The 17,057-nt window shown below is 40.2% G+C and overlaps 1 protein-coding gene across 2 annotated transcripts in view; it reads left to right on the top strand.

The window, feature by feature from the left end:
- Positions 1-17,057, top strand: part of JAKMIP2 (janus kinase and microtubule interacting protein 2) — a 59,023-nt gene that overhangs the window by 23,834 nt on the left and 18,132 nt on the right. The window contains exons 8-15 of one of the 2 annotated variants that reach the window (XM_062189727.1): positions 264-383; positions 1,520-1,648; positions 5,365-5,448; positions 6,140-6,202; positions 8,799-8,897; positions 10,062-10,160; positions 12,698-12,751; positions 13,609-13,674. In XM_062189727.1, coding sequence (XP_062045711.1) covers positions 264-383; positions 1,520-1,648; positions 5,365-5,448; positions 6,140-6,202; positions 8,799-8,897; positions 10,062-10,160; positions 12,698-12,751; positions 13,609-13,674 — 714 coding nt within the window. The remainder of the gene's footprint in view (positions 1-263; positions 384-1,519; positions 1,649-5,364; positions 5,449-6,139; positions 6,203-8,798; positions 8,898-10,061; positions 10,161-12,697; positions 12,752-13,608; positions 13,675-17,057) is intronic. The other variant, XM_062189728.1, reaches the window with a different exon arrangement.

Below are 17,057 nucleotides of genomic sequence, written 5' to 3' on the forward strand. Positions count from 1 at the left end.
ATGAAGTATAAAGGAGGCTGTAATGTTTCTGTGAATAGAGCCAGATATTAATGAATCTCTGTTGAATATTTCAAAAGTGAAATAATATGGTCTAAACCTATATTGAAATTATATAGGTCCTATATTTTTATTTCATCAAAGAAACACCGAAGGATCCTTGCCTTCTATATTCATTTACATGTATGCCAGTTGGCACTGTTTTAAATTGTCAACTTTCTCCACTTTCAGTTGTATCAGTAAATATGTATATTTCCTCTATCTAGAGACCCGTTCTGGACCCATTCATTGGCTATGATGAGGACTCCATGGACTCAGAGACATCATCCATGGCCTCATTTAGAACAGACCGCACACCAGCTACTCCTGATGATGACTTGGATGAAGTAAGCTTGTCCACATCTCTAGAACTGGATGTTATTGTCACCGACTCTTTCCTTTAAAAGAAAGAACATGTCACTTTCCATTTCATTATGAACAATACAAAGTAATCGCATAATAGTGACCAATTTTGATACCACTCTTGGTTTTGTTTTGTCTTGAAAAATAATTTCTCCTATGTTGTGTAACCCTCTTAGAAACTTCTTTACTGTTCAGTTCTTAACTTGAAGATTTCTTTCAAAATGAAAGTTAATTTCTGAAATTCTTCATTTACGGAAGGTGAGAGTCAAAGAATATGTTCACAAGACTCTTGGATAAGTCTAAGGCAGTGCTTAGAAAAGTGTAATCTGTGCATCACCATCAATAGAATGATCCAGGGGCTCAACTGCAGTGAGAATTCCTGACTCTCCCGCACAACTCCTGATTCAAGTTCTTGCATTTTCATAAAATTCCCTGGTGACTGTGTTATGCCCTGAAATTTCAAACCTAAAACTGCAAACCAGTTTTTTGTAATTCATCTGGGAAACAAGTTGTTGAATATCAATGTACTGAAAAGAGAGCAAAGCTCTGTGTAACAATTTCCTCAAATTTAGATCCAAAATCTGGGAAAAACTCATTTGAGTCCAAAATAGGTTGACATCCCAGGCCAAAATGGGTAATAGTCAGAACTGTATAAATAAGTAAACACTTCTTTCATTAAATACTTTCATATTTTGCAAGGTCCATCTTTATATTATTATAGTGCATATGTCTATAGGTACACTTTAAAATTAAATATTAAGGAACAGGAGTTTACTCTAGCACTTAAAATACCCATGTCTTGTATCAGAGTGCCCAGAATTCCTGATTCTAGCTCCTGGCTCCAGCGATCTGTCAATGCAGACCCTAGGAGATAGCAGTGATGGCTCAAGTAACTAAGTACCTGTCACCCACGTGGGAGACCTGGCTTGTGTTTCCAGCTCCCAGCCTCAGCCCGAGCCTAGCCCCAGCACACCCACTCTCTTGCTCCAATTAAAAAATTGAATAGAAATAAGACTTCTCTTTTAGAAGTGGACACATGTTAGTGTTTCATAGTGAACACTGGTCTTGAATACAACACTGTTTTTTTTTTTTTTTTTTTGGCTGTGTTTTTAACCTCAAGGGCTTAGCAGCTGAAGAATCTGAGCTACGATTTCGACAACTGACAAAAGAATACCAGGCCCTCCAGAGAGCATATGCCCTCCTGCAGGAGCAGACGGGAGGTATCATTGATGCTGAACGAGAAGCGAAGGTTAGTGCACATCTCTGGCGAGTGCTCGGAACTAGCTTGCAGCAGCGGCACAATAAAAGGGCCATCAACACAAAAACTATCAGGAGGCAGCCCTCCCTGCTCTGCAGCTTTTGAGCTGTTAGCCCTTTCATGTCAGTAAACCTTGGATCTGGAGACATTTGAACCAGCTTAGATCGATGCTTTTGTTCCTTTAAAGGTGTTGAGTGTATAGTTTCTGCTTTTTGAAAACTTACATTTTCAAAGCTAGACAATAATGGATTTTGATAATCCAGTTTTAAAATTTCTTACTCGGAAAAAGAACTTTTATCTTTCAAAAGTAATGGTTACCAGTTTCTGTGCAAAGTACTGTATTTGCGAGCTTACCAAGAGTTCTCTCAGACAATACCATATAACCAATAGCTATTAACCCTGTGTATCCTCTGTGAGAAACATATTTTATAGAAGAAGAATTTGAGACTCAGGTTAATTGAATTACCCAAGATCATACAACTAGTAAGCTGGGATTCCAACTCAATTCATACTGGGTCAGATATTCTTTCCATTATTAAAGGCCTCTTGAAAATCTATTAAAAAATCAAGAAAAATGAATGAAAAGAAAAGGAAGCACATATGCTACTAATACTTAACATTCATTAAGTGCTTGCCGTGTTCCATGAATTGTACTGAGCGATTTACATGTACTCGGATACTTCAGAAAGTTCAAGAAAAAGTGGAACTAAAAATAAGTTATTCTGATGCAAAGAAAAAATGAAATCTGTGCATCATTTTTTCATAACATGCATCTTCCATGAACTTTTTGAAGACTCCTCATATTACCTGTGTAATCCTAAAGCAATTCTATGAGTTATGTACTATAATTATCTCCATTTTGCAAAACAGATCATAGCTAAGTAGAAGTTAAATTTGGCTTACGTAGATTAAACCAAACATCACAAAGCTAGAATATGAACCTAGGCTTTAAAGCCATTCCCAGTATGCTATAAGTGCCTCATGGCTTAGTTTACATGAGACAAGAGGGAGCATGACCATCCAGTAATATTCTCCCACCTTTTTTCTGGAGTGTCTATAATACACGGGTGTGTGTTGAAGGAAGTACTGTAAGTTGTTTACTGGGCAAGGATAGATGTTACAACTCCATGTGTTTAAGTGGTATCATGAAAGTATACACATGCACACACACAAACATAGTAAACATGTCTTAGAAAACACTGTGGGGGTGGTCATTGCGGTGCAGTGGGATAAATCACCACTTGGGGTACCCACATCCCATATTGGAAGTCTGAGTTCAAGCCCCACCTCCACTTACAATCCAGCTTCATACTAATGCACCCTCTGGGAGGCAGCAGATGTTGACTTAAGTACCTGGGTCCCCGTCATCCATGTGGGAGGCCTGGACTGCGTTCCAAACTCAATCTTCAGCCTGGTCCAGCCCTAGCTTTTTTGGGCATTTAGGGAGTGAACCAGCAGATGAAACCTCTCTCTCCCCCTTTCTCTCTCTCTCCCTCCTTTTCAAATAAATAAAAATAAAGGATTCACAAAATCTCTGTAATTTGGAATAGAGAGGCAAACCAACACAGAAATGGATGTACCTGTGTGTATTCATGTGGATGCCAATACTGCAGTATTTGTGATTCTTCACACCCATGTTCATTAAATATTTTACCAACATTCCAGAGGTAGGAAACATTTGTTCTGTCAAGGGCCGTCTGGATGATTATAACATCATTCATGGGCCATACAAAATTATCAACTTAAAAATCAGCCTTGGGGCCGGTGCTGCGGCGTAGCAGGTAAAGTCGACACCTGCAGTGCTGGCATCCCATAATGGGTGCCGGTTCGAGTCCCGGATGCTCCACTTCCAATCCAGCTCTCTGCCATGGCCTTGGAAAGCAGTAGAAGATGGCCCAAGTCCCTGGGCCCCTGCACCTGTGTGGGAGACCCGGAGGAAGCTCCTGGCTCCTGGCTTTGAATCAGCACAGCTGCAGCCATTGCAGCCAATTGGGGAGTTAACCAGCAGATAGAAGACCTCTCTCTCTCTGCCTCTCCTCTCTCTCTCTCGGTGTAACTCTGACTTTCAGATAAATAAATAAATCTTTTTTTAAAAAAATTAGCCTGCTGTAGATTAATTGAATTTTGAGTCTTGCCTGGCATGGCCTTTGCAGGGCCAGACCAAATGATTTCACACATCTTATGTGGCCCAAGGGCTGCATGTGCCCTGCCCCTGGTAGGCAGTCCTGATAATAGCATATACCTTGTTTGGCTTTTGAGAGGCAGTATTGCAGAAACCAGTCCTCCCTTTCTCATCTGATTCTCCCATCTGATAAAAGGTTTTCTTTTGATTATCTCTTACCATTAAAGCCAAAAGCTTACCTTTCTGAACAAAATACTCTAAAAGAAATGGAGATGTTGGAAAAAGAACAACAGGGTAAACTCAAAGAATGTAGAAGTGCAAAAATAGATAATATAGATAAAAGAGAACCAATGAAAACAATCTCACTTTGCTATAAGGCAAAATCAGTTATAATCAGTGCCTTTTTAAAGATTTATTTATTTTTTTGAAATTGAGTGGCAGAGATACAGAGAAAAAAGGAAAGAGAGGGAGAAAGAGAGAAATATCTTCCATCCACTGGTTTACTCCCTGAAATGGCTGCAATGGCTGGAGCTGGGCTAAACCGAAGCCCAGAGCCAAGAGCTTCTTCCGGGTCTCCCATGTGGTGCAGAAGCCCAAGCACTTGGGCCATCTTCTGCTGCTGTCCTAGGAGCATTAGCAGGGAACTGGATCAGAAGTGGAACAGCCAGGACTTGAACAGGCACTCACATGGGATGCCAGTACTGCAGGCGGAGGTTTAACCCTCTATGCCACAGAGCTGGCCCCTAATCAGTGCCAATTTAAGGTTAAAATATACTAGCAAAATTTAACATAGACTTTTTACTTGATAAAGGTAAATATAATATTTAATAGTCCAAAGAAATATTCCTCATAATGAAAAATTAGAAGATATTTATTATTGCTTATGTGTTTAACTTTATACAAAATGAGCCTACCCTTATCATGAGACAATAATGAAAAATATATGTGTACGAGAAGACAACAAACAAAAAAAGCCTAATTTTTCACTGAAAATTTGATGGTACATGGAAGATAAGATAATCTAAAAACAAAAAAGTAGACTAAACAGTGTAATATAGCAAGGTGATTCTTTTCAGGATCCGTGTCCATAGTTATTGAGAAGCACATATGTGTGCTCACAACACACATTCCCCATGATAGGTAGACAGATGGGTGGTAGATTGAGATAAAGATTGATTAAGATTTAGATGTAGAGCACAAAATTGGCAGTGATATAATGAAAAGACCAGATGGTACAAGGCTTTCCATTCAGGTAGAGATGTGGAGAGGTACAAGGCATATTTTGGAAACAAGGATTTCATCGGCAGATAAGGGGTGGAATCTGTGTTGAGTAGTAGGAAAGGACTAGATAGCAAATGGGAGTTCTTGGATGCCAGGCTAAGGAGTTTTAACATTAACCTGGCCATAAAGGGAGCCATGGGGAATTTTAAGCAAAAATTTAAATCATGAAGATGGTTTAGAAAGATTATTATGCCATAGAAAATTCTTTTTTCTTCCTCTCACTTATCGATTTCTAGTCGAGGAACATGAGAGGAAGAAAAAAATGTTGACTGACCATTGTTGTTCTGGAATTTTATTTCACCAGGCTCAGGAACAGCTCCAAGCAGAGGTGCAGAGGTACAAAGCCAAAATTGAAGATCTGGAAGCGACTCTGGCCCAGAAAGGGCAGGTAGGCATCTGGTTGCTGGCTTTTCTGCAAAAAGCAGTTGGAGATAATTCAGTGGACTTTGTTCTAGCTCCCCCCGTGCATGGGCTGCATCCAGGACATGGCTTGGCTCTCCACAGTGACCTTCCCCCAACTGTGTCAGGGGCTTCCACCCTCTATTTCTATCCCTGGTGTTTTTCTGGCCAGAGCGTGAACCCCGTCACAACAATGAACGAGGCTGGGCAGGAGAGAGAATGACAGAGGAAGAAAACTCTGTCCAAATAGCCCAGGATTGTCACCAAAGTGCTGAGACCAAGGCCCACCCCTGCAGCTGCATTCTCTGCCTCTCCGCTACATTTACGGCTCTGCGTTTTGATGTTCTCCATCCATATGTCCCTAGCCTCTGTGCATTCTGACCCTTGTCACTTCTTGCCTGTGTGGTCACTTCTGAGCCCCCAGAAGGCTGGTCCTGGATTATTCATACGGAAAAGGGTAGAGGTAGCGAGTGGTGATGATAAAGGAGCTGAGGTTTTCCTGGCACCTTTGGCCCCAGTGTCTTTGGAGAAGGAGCTGGCAGGGGTGGGCGTCACTTACCAGTCGGTGGCAGGCAAACAAACGGGGTGGAAAGAGGACAGCTCTGGCAAGGTGGTTTGACGACACATGCTCTTTCCCGCCACTCTGAAATGCTGACTGCGCGATATTCTTTGTCAAACAGGATTCACACTGGGTAGAAGATAAACAACTTTTCATTAAGAGAAACCAGGAGCTTTTAGAAAAGGTATGTTGGGCGCAACACCCTAGTGGGGCAGAGGAGAAAATGAGATCCAGGAGCAGCAGGGGGTGTTCTCAGGAGTGGCACAGGGGCCAGGGCAAGGGGAGGCTTCTGTGGCGCTGCTCTGTCCTCTGCTGTGTGCTCCGCTGTATCCCTGCCACCGCCATCACCGTCACGTCAATGGCACGTGTGTGCATGGCTCCGTGCTGGGCGTCGTGCAGACCCGAACGATGCGATCCCTGAGACAAGCCCATCTGCTTTCCAAATCTATCTATGTCTATCTATCTATCTATATATACGGTAGAGATAAGGTCCATATATGTACACATATGTGCACATCCTACATGGTTGTCCATGCTCCAAAAAACACTATGAATAGGTCGCACTTGTTACTTTGTTCGAAGAAGTGAGAGAATATGACTACGAAACCATGCCGCAAGCCGTTATACCTTCTCACTGTATTCCCACTTTTGATCTTTTGCTAATCTTGGGATGTTTTTGAAATGCATCTGAGGCACAAAATAGTGCATCCAGGAAATCAGTCAACAAACCCACGTGCAAAAGTGTGGTGTAGGCCCAGTAGACATAATTAGTTTTGGTTAGCTGAACACAGACTTTTGATTTGGAATGAGTAAATATAGCAGAGAACATTTTAATTTCAAAGGTGGCTTCTCCTTTGGAATTCACTTTTCACAAACTTAGTAAAAGATTGTAAAATAATCTTATATTTTCCTTGACACAACAGATATAAAGAAACTTCTTTGACATTGGTCCTGTTCTATGAATTGTAATCTGAGAATCACTGATCCAAGAGCTTCACTAATCACCAAAACCAGCAGTATCCCCAATTATTGCATCACTGACCCATTCTAGGGAGTAGACTCTCCTTTACAATCCAAGTAACTTTTAAAAAACATATGAAAGTTCATTAGACCAAAATTACCTAGTTAAAATAAATTAAAAAGAAAAAAACCCTTGAGTTGACCACACTGTTGTCACAATTTCTATTTTCCCACCTTTATTTTCCTATTAGTCTCAGAGACATCCAGTAATCAGTTTTATTTCATCTCTTTATAATAAAAAATAGACCCCCTTCTATAGCTTCTGATTTCCTTTACTCTTTATTTTTGGGAGGCCAAGAGAGGAAGTACTTTTGGCTTCTAAGAATAAATGGAGAACAGAAAGAATAATCAAGCTGAACATTATATTTCAAACATATACATTTGACAAAGTAAGATCATTCTATTATTAACACACACACACAAGATCATTCTATTATTAACACACACACACACACACACACACACCTTGGGGCAGGCATTTTGCCTGGTGGTTCAGACTCTCACATGTCATATACAAATTCCTGGGTTGAGTAAATCGCTCTGGCTCCTGATTCTAACTTCCTGCTAATGCATACCCTGGAGAGCAGCAGTGATGGCTTGAGCTGTTTCCAACACCCGTATGGCAGACCTGGATTGGGTTCCCAGCTCCATACTTCGGCCTAGCCCAGTCCTAGCCATTGTGCAAAACTGGGGAATGAACCAGCATATTGGGAACATTCTTTCTTTCTATCTATCTATCCATCCATCCATCCATTCATCCTGCCTCTCAAAACAACATATTTCTAAATTCAAGGGTTTATATCATTTATATTTCTAAATTCAAGACTTTGTCACTGAACATAGCACCAGCACACACAACTAATGTCAAAGGAAATCCAAAACTAACTGCAGTTCATACAAATTTTCTGGTCTCCTAAAATCTAAAGATGATTCAGAAAAAGACTTACCTACAGGGAAAACACATTTGTATGCAACCAACTTAATTCCATGCTGCATCAGGTTACATTGGAGGTCTTCTAAGGAAGTCCTAGAGGAAAACCAAAGGAGGAGATATTGCTTCCGGATGGGTAGACTTGGGAAGGAGATGGAACACTTCCGCAGATAGAAAATAAAGTAGGGAGTCCTTTTTCGGCAGAGGGATGAGTACATAGAAAGTTCCTGAATAGTCTGTCCACAGAGTAGATCAGAATTTCTAGATTTCCGTGTATGCATGATCACACATGGATGTGCGTGAGAGTGTATAGGGATGACAGTGACACTTCAAGCTGTAAAGCTAGGTGGTGACCACATTATCAGGGTCCTGAATTTCAGATGAGGGAGTTCGACTTTATCCTAGGTAATCAAATTCAGCAAATTTTTCTATAGATTGCAAGCTGTTTTTAAGAAAGTATTTCTTTGCCATCTCCAGAAATGAGAAGTGTCAATGCTCCTTATTTTCACCCTTCCTCTGGTTCTAATGCCCTGTTCTGCCCTCTCTAAGGGCACAGTGAGTATGCTCAGATCAGTATTCACAGAAGCCCTGGACTTCATGCCCGGGAACACAGATTTCTAGCATTTTTTTTTCTCTGTGGCTCAAAAAAAGCCAGTCCAAGAATAGCTAGAAAGAAAGCCGAAGACTGATTTTGTATACATGTCCTTAGGAATACTTTTCATGGTCTAGATGATTACTCACTGAGTAAATGAATGCTGTCCATGCTTGCTTTGCTAAACTGTAGTTGCTTTTAACAATGCTCATCTAACTTTAGGATTTACTTTATTAGATAGAAAAGCAAGAGGCAGAAAATCACCGGTTACAACAGGAACTACAGGATGCCAGAGACCAGAATGAGCTGCTGGAATTTCGAAACCTAGAGCTAGAAGTAAGAAAATGCTGATAATCATCACAATTATAATCCTAATGATTTCATATACACTGAGGCACATTGGGGGCAGGAGTTCAATTAAGCATTTTGGATTCATACTTTCATTTGGACCTCACCATCACCCTCAAGATTTTATAGCTGAGGCAGCTGAGAACAAGCATCGTGCCCGTGTCCTGTGACAAGGAAGTGGTAGAGGCTTCGTGCAGCTCTGGACTGCTGGGTCAGAGATTGTCCTTTTCAACACTGCTGCCTTCGTAGAAAAGACTAACACGTAACTTTTAAATGATTTCAATAGGTTTCAAAGCTCCTTAATATTTCATTGCTTTTAAATTACAATTCTGTCATTCACTGGAACCTCACTTATTATCTGTTCCTTTAAGAACTAGATATCAAAATGTGCTATATAATAGCAAACTAATTTACAGTTAAATTTGAATTTATAAGTCAGCTTCTTAGTCCATGATGCATTTATGCAGAAGAAGGCTAAGAACCAAGTTAACATTAGAGGGAATATTTTGTTCAATAGTACTAAATTTCACGTGTTAGCTTCCGTTTTATTTTGTTTAGCGTGCAAAACAGAGCAAATTGGATTTGTATTGTATCTTGCAGAATATGGCAGAATATTAATATATAAAACTAGAAGAAAGAATTCCTATTTGATTCCTCTGTTATTTTGCTGGCGGTTTCCTCATAGAGCTACTTCAAATTAGATGAGGATAAAGAGTTAGCAGTTGGTAGCTTTAGTGAGGAAGAGGTAGCTTTAGTAAATCATCTTTCATGGCCCACATATCCTACTCATAAAATTTGAGTGTATTGAATATGCAAAAGACTGTTAGCTACCATAAAAATTAATGGCGAAACCACTCTTTGTGATGTCTGTAAGCTCTGCATGTGAATATCATTTAAACTGGAATCCCACTGCCCTGTATTACTCCGATCAGAATATTTGTGAGGATGAATGACACCGTCTAAATTCTCCTCTGCCTTTGGTCGACTAGTCAGCCCTTTTCCATTAAATTTAAACATGAGCATCTTGAGCTATATTTTTCTGCCAAATGGCATATTAATAAACTGCTGAAACAGCATAAAGAGACAACTGCTTTAGTGTTTAATCAGTTGCTTTTTTTTTTAACTCCCATATATTCTTCACTGTATTTCAAGGAGAGAGAGAGACGATCCCCTCCATTTAATCTGCAAATCCACCCATTCTCAGATGGTGTGAGTGCTCTACAGATCTACTGTATGAAAGAAGGTGTCAAGGTAGGCAGACATGTAATTGTTTGTTTGCAGAAATTAGAAGTTGTGTCTGATTGTTGTCTTTCAGTGCCTGGACGTAGGAATTGAGAATAGTCACATCTATTAGAAAATCCACACAACAGAAACAAAACAAAGGTGTGACATGTATAAATGGTGACAGCAAAGAGCACAGACATCCATGGTTATTTAGAACAAAGTAACATAAAGAAACAAGCAGAATGAAAATACTTATTAAGATAAGTAGCCTTGGCCAGCATCATGGCTCACTAGGCTAATCTTCCGCCTACGGCGTCGGCACCCCAGGTTCTAGTCACGGTTGGGGCACCAAATTCTGTCCCGGTTGCTCCTCGTCCAGTCCGGCTCTCTACTGTGGCCCAGAAAGTGGAGGATGGCCCAAGTGCTTGGGCCCTGCACCTGCAAGGGAGACCGGGGAGGAGGCGCCGGGCTCCTGGCTTCGGATCAGTGTAGCATGCCGGCCGTAGCAGCCATTTGGGCGTGAACCAACGGCAAAAAGGAAGACCTTTCTCTCTGTCTCTCTCCCATTGTCTAACTCTGTCCAAAAAAAAAAAAAAAACAGAAAAAAAAAAGAAACAAAAAGAAAACCTAACTTATGCCTGTCATTGAAAAACCATACTGTGTCTGTGGCGAGGGGCAGAGGCTCTGAGCATCTTGGTCACAGGATTTGCAAAAAGAAAAGGCAAATCTTTCTTTAAAAAAAAAAAAAAAAGATAAGTAGCCTTAGGGCCTGTGCTGTGGCGTAATGAGTAAAGCAGTGCCAGCATCCCATTTGGACGCTGGTTCAAGTCCTGGCTGCTCCACTTTCAGTCCAGTTCTCTGCTATGGACTGGGAAAGCAGTAGAAGATGGCTCAAGTCCTTGCGCCCCTGCACATGCATGGGAGACATGGAAGAAGCTCCTGGCTCCTGGCTTTGGACCGGTGCAGCTCTGGCCGTTGTGACCACTTGGGGAGTGAACCAGCAGATGGAAAATCTATCTGTCTGTCTGTCTGTCTCTCTCTCTCTCTCTCTCTCTGCTTCTCCTTCTCTGTGTAACTCTGACTTTCAAGTAAATAAATGAATCTTTTTTTTAAAAAAAAAAAGAGATAAGTAGCCTTGATTACCTAGGGGAAATAGGAAATAAATTCATGGCTTCAAGAAAGGCATTTCAGGCCTGCCAGCTTTTAAAAACCTGTCTATTGCGTTTCATATGTTGTGTTGGTCTGTAACTGGAGCTGTGGAAGTCATCATCATCGAACTTCAGACTTAGGAGAGACTGCAACACCATCTAATCTACTGTCTCTTTTGATGTGTTTATTTAGGTATGATTTCTCTTTGGGGATGGCTAAAGGTTTATAACATGTTGTTTGTTAGCTAAAAAATAATTCTATCTTTAGTGCCATTGGAATAGATTTCATATATTAAGGTTGAATCAAGGTGACTCTGTCTCCCATAAAATGGATTGCCCTTCAGTGTGATGAAGAAACACTGTGACCATCTATTCCCAAGATTAAGCTAGGGTGCCTCCTGCTCGTCCTGGTCTCTCCTTGACCTTCTGCACGGCCCCTCCTGCTCCCTCTCTGAGCTGCCAAGTGTCCTTGCTTCAGTTGCCTCCACTCAACCTGGGTGGTAGACAGAGCTAGATCTTCCTTTTCCTGGTGGCAAGGCTTTGCTACACTGCTGTTAGAGCATTAGTAAGAGGACACAGTAGTGCTGACAAGATAAAAAGTGGGGTGGGGATGTGTGTGGAGGGGAATAGGAAGCAAGTGCTTCCTTGTCTTTTATCCTAAACCATGTTCAAAGCTTTTATACCTCTGCCTTCCTGGGCCAAGTGAAAATTTATAAACCAAGACAATTTTTCAACTCAATTTAATTCAATGAAAAAGCAGTGTACTTTATCTTTTCCTTAGATATTTTTTGCTTAGATAAATCACAAATAACCTAATCCAATGTGTGTTGTAAACTATATCCAAGAAAAACCTTGTTGGTGGAGTTTGGCTGCTTCAAACTGACTCAAGGAATAGAATAAAAATTAGCTATTTCCCACAGGATTAGATTAATGCTGAACACCTAAAAATTGAGCTGCACTGTATTTTTCTATGTGGCAGCCAAAATTCAACCAGGTCAGAATAGCACTCATAGGAATGAAATTGCTTGATTCTTTATAGTCATTACCTATTACTTTTCTTTATTTTGAAATCTTGATTTTTTTTGAAGATTGTCAATTTTAAAAAAAGTTAATGAATCTATTCTTAGTTCTTATGCTCAACTCTTTCATATAGTCTTTCATTTTTAATGTCAGCCTATGAAATATTTATCACTATTTTGCCACTAGCAAAATTGAGAATGAGCTATTAAGTAGTTTACCCAAGTTCACTCAGCTTGTAAAGAGCAGAGCAGAGGCTTAAAATCACATATGCCAGATTGAAAACAACCGATAGAAGTACAGGTCCTAGCATGTCTTCTGTGGGTTTGTGTGAATGTGGCAATAATCAGCAGCCTATATTTGTGTCTTTGACTTGAATGCATGTCCTTAATTTTACAGGATGTGAACATTCCTGATCTCATAAAGCAGCTTGATATCTTGGGTGATAATGGGGTAAGTAATGAATTGATTGTATAAATATGAATTTGCCTAAGCAGAGGCAAGAAACACTTGCCAGTGCATCATGTATAAAATAACAGCACGTGAAATATCGTGTTCGCTTAGGGATATAATTCTTGGAGAAATGCTAAAATTTATCTTGTCTAGGGAATGTAGGATCTCTGCAGGGTAGTGGTGCAAATGGAACCTAATAAAGAGCTTTTCTTGAGCAGGTTTCAGGTTTGAATGCCACCACATCTGCAGTGATTAAATCTAATTAAGATCTGACTGTTGCTCGGAGGCATCCAGTATGAAACTAATCAGTCATGCTATTGCAAATGCTGGTAAAGGCGGGAGCTGTTGGCAGTCCTATAGAACTGAACCAGGAAGATTTGCTTTCTAAATACACCATCCAGACAGGGTCAAGGCATATTAATTCAGTGGGAGGAACACTCATTGTGATTCTAGATGAATGATACTTGTAGGTTGAAGGAGTCACCATTTTTAACCTTGAAAAATTATCAAGGGAGAGAACAAGAGCAAGGAAGTCACATCAAAATTACTATAAAGAGACTTCTATTTGTTTCATTTAGTTTCTGTTTTTATCTTAACATGAGCATTAATGAAATAGGATTACAATGATACAAAATTAAGTCAGTAGTAGAGAGGCACCAAAAAAAATCACATTAAATAAATAAACTTCTTTCGAGTTTTGAGTGAACTCTTTCCTAAGAATTTTTATTAAACACAATAGGAATTTCTTAAAGTTCCATGCAATAGAGGTGTCTGTAGCAGGCAGTCAGGAAGTATTTTCTATATTGTAAATATCATTAGTCTCTTCAGCTTATTTCCTTTCTTTTTTATTTCTGCAGAATTTAAGGAATGAAGAACAAGTGGCCATAATTCAGGCCAGCACTGTGCTGTCCCTGGCAGAGAAGGTAATGAGACACACTGACATTTCAAGTCATTTCTGTGTCTAGCTTGACAACTAATGACGAGGGTACGGGGGTGGGTGACATTCCATCTGCACATGACTTTGCATCATTGAATATGTCATAAATGGCCTATTTTTGAGGGTGCTACAAACAGAATGAGAACACGCAAAAGAAAATCTACATACTGATTTGGGGGGTTGGATAATTTTTATTTAAAGTCCCTTAAAACATATATCATGAACAACCTGGTTTGCATTATCCACATTGAAGCTCCCAAGCCGGGAAACAATGGAGAGAAGTTTGTGGAGAAGTGGTCACCTGGAGCAGTGTTCTTGCCGCAGACAAGAGTGTTTTCATGCTGGTTGTTTCCCTGGACGTATACAAACCAATCATTTCCATCTCATTCTATCACTTGGTGGTGACTCACTGCAGTCTGACTCCCAAAGCCCAGTGTAGGCACCATCAGCAGAAAAGCATCACTCGGTGTGCTCTTGCCCCCTTGTGTCTCAACGTGGTAAATAGACAGAAAGAGTAGGAAAGAGCCAAGTGGAGAAGCCAGATAACTGGTTGTATTCGGGGTGCCTCAGAAATTGACAGTTAAGTCACATGTATATGGTTGCCTAAAATGAGAGTTTCACATATTCTCTAAGTTACTTTCCTCACCATTCAACCTGTTGAAAGGTCGTTGGAAATTCCATGAAAGCAGGAGCAAGCAATCAGCTCTCTCCTATCTAAAAATGAAGAAATTCTGCAGATCAAATAACACAGTTAACTGACTTAAATAATTGTTTAAACAGAAAACTATGGGACTCAGAGGAAAGTGTTGCTATAATGTAGAAAGATACTAAATAAATATTCAAATGATTTTTGGGGGGTAAGAATTTAAGCAAACCATGTGTTTTATTGTTTTTTCTAAAAAGACATTTTACTGATAACTGGGAAAATTTTTACTATGGACTGATTATCAGATGACAAAGGAAATTAACTTTGCAAAATTTGAAAATGGCTTTGTGATTGTTTTTTAGAAAAGAAAGGCCTTGTATGTTAGAGATACATATTAAAGTACCTGTAGTTACATATGAAATGACAGAAACTTTGGAAATTACTCATTAAAAAATTATTTCCTTTAAAATGGGTTTGCATATCCAATCACTTTACCATTCCTGTCCACAGCAAATTTATTATGGCACATTGTCCTTAACAGAAGGTCCAGAATTCAATATTTAGCAAGAAGGCCCCCCGGGATTTTGCCCTTAAGTCCTTACCTACTTATTTATCTAGTATCCTCTCTCTGTCTCTCTCTCTCTCATTATCTGTTGATCTACATATTTGCCTAGCTATATCTAGACATCTGTTTCTGTTTCTATCCGTCTCTAGCTCTCCTTCTACCTCTAGTCCTTTACACTCCTGTTTACCTGGAAGATACTCCCATCTTCCCACTCACCTTCCTGACTCAGTCTCCCTCTGTAGACTGCTTCATACATGAAGAGGCCTTGTGTTCACCTGGGCCCAGTTAGGCACCCTTTCTCTGTGCTCCCTCAGCAACTTGTGCTTCTGCTCCCATAGTTTTTAACAGTTGCATTATAACTGCCCGTTTACTTTTATCACCCCCCTCCACCTACCACTAAACTCTAAGCCCCCTGAGGACAAACGTGTTACCTGTTCCCCACTTTGATCCTATCTTCACACCAGAACAGTTAACTAATAGATTAATAGATAATCAATATGTACTTGCTGATGGAGTAAATGAACGAATTTGTCCACAAGACACTTCCAGCAACACAAAGGGAGACACAAGAGTAAAGAAAGCACTATCTGTGAGACTAGTTCTCTTCCTTTTATTCAGCAATGAATCTCATTCAGCTGGAAGCAGGAATGGTTGCAATTCTTTGTTGCAAGCAAAATTGCCTTTGTTTAGGGCTGCACAGAAAACTTTGGCTGATTCTGTGAAAGGTAGGGTCTGGAGAGTGAAAGAAAGGGAAGACAACCTTGGGAACCTCAAGTGTATTTAGACTTATGGGAGAAATTCCTCCCCTCTCTGTGAGGGTGTGGTGCAGTGTGCCCTTAATCATAATGCCTACTTGCATGATGATTCTTCTGAGCTGGCCATTGTTTCAACTGCTATCTATGTTGTATTATTACCCAAGATGAACCTAAAGGAAAGAGAAAGGTGGTAACTGCCCAGGGTCACACAGCTGGAAGTGGATGGACTCAGGATTCGTATTCAAGTAGTCTTGTTCTAGGGCCGGTGATCTCAACTATTGAACCAGACTTCCCCTCAAGCGTTGTGTTAAAAGCAGAGGTAGGCATGCCCAGCTCACAGGGTCTGGGCTGGTAGAGCTGTGTCTAGTCAGCCATTGCCTCTGCTCACTTCCTTTGCGAGACAGATGTCAGATTCAACTGAACAAACACAGAGTGATGATTACCTGGTTAACACCGTGATAGAAAGCAAGGAACAGGACTTCCATGAGGTGTCGTCCATAGTCTTGTGTGAATGCCGTTTGTACAGATGTTTGTAATTCACTGAGTAAACTCACCTCCTATCTGGGGATTCACAGAGGAAACTTTCTACCTCCAAGAAATTCCAAAAGCCAACCCTGAATTTTCAGACTACAGATTTGAATAACATTTGCCATATATGATCATGATCTTTAGCCAGAGTCTGAGTCTACAGAAAATTCCAATGAGCAAATTCTATTGTGGCTTGGTATTAAAAGCAATCACCTTGTGTGGAAACATATTATGAGCCAACAGCTGTGCTAAATACTGTACAAAAAATATCTCATTAGTTCTTAAAATCATTCTGTAGGTCCTTGCATTTTCACTTCACATATGAGGAAGCCAAGACCTGAAATAGTCAGTAACAGGAGGAGCAGTATCCAGCATACAACTCTGTGTCTAAAGCTCATGATGTGGCTGTTTTGATTCACAGTTCTGTTACAAACACGATTTTGTAAAAATGTATTTCTCAATGGAAAATGGCCGTGGGCAGCAGAAAGGAGGTTAGTAAAGTGTGAGAATACAATTGCATTGAGTCAAGTTAGCAGAAGCTCATGGCTCTGAAATTTCTTTCAAGGGGAAGCCATGTATATGTACAGAGACTTGAGAGATTAACACCAAAAAATCTCAATGTGCCTTTCTTCTTTGTTCACTGCAGACAGGCATGGTTGGACCTAGTTTCCCCTCATAAATATCAAGCCTCCAGTGTGTAGAAATGCTCAGTGCACCACATAATTTATCACAGGTGAACTTCAAGTAACTATGAGGTAGAAGAGTGCCGTTGGTACACTCAGTGCATAATGAATAGTACCTCACGTGAATTATTTCTTTTAATCATCACATTAGTATTAACCCCATTTACAGATAAGAAACTTGACTTAAAGAAA

Source organism: Lepus europaeus, chromosome 4 (assembly GCF_033115175.1).
Source record: "Lepus europaeus isolate LE1 chromosome 4, mLepTim1.pri, whole genome shotgun sequence".
NCBI lineage: Eukaryota > Metazoa > Chordata > Mammalia > Lagomorpha > Leporidae > Lepus > Lepus europaeus.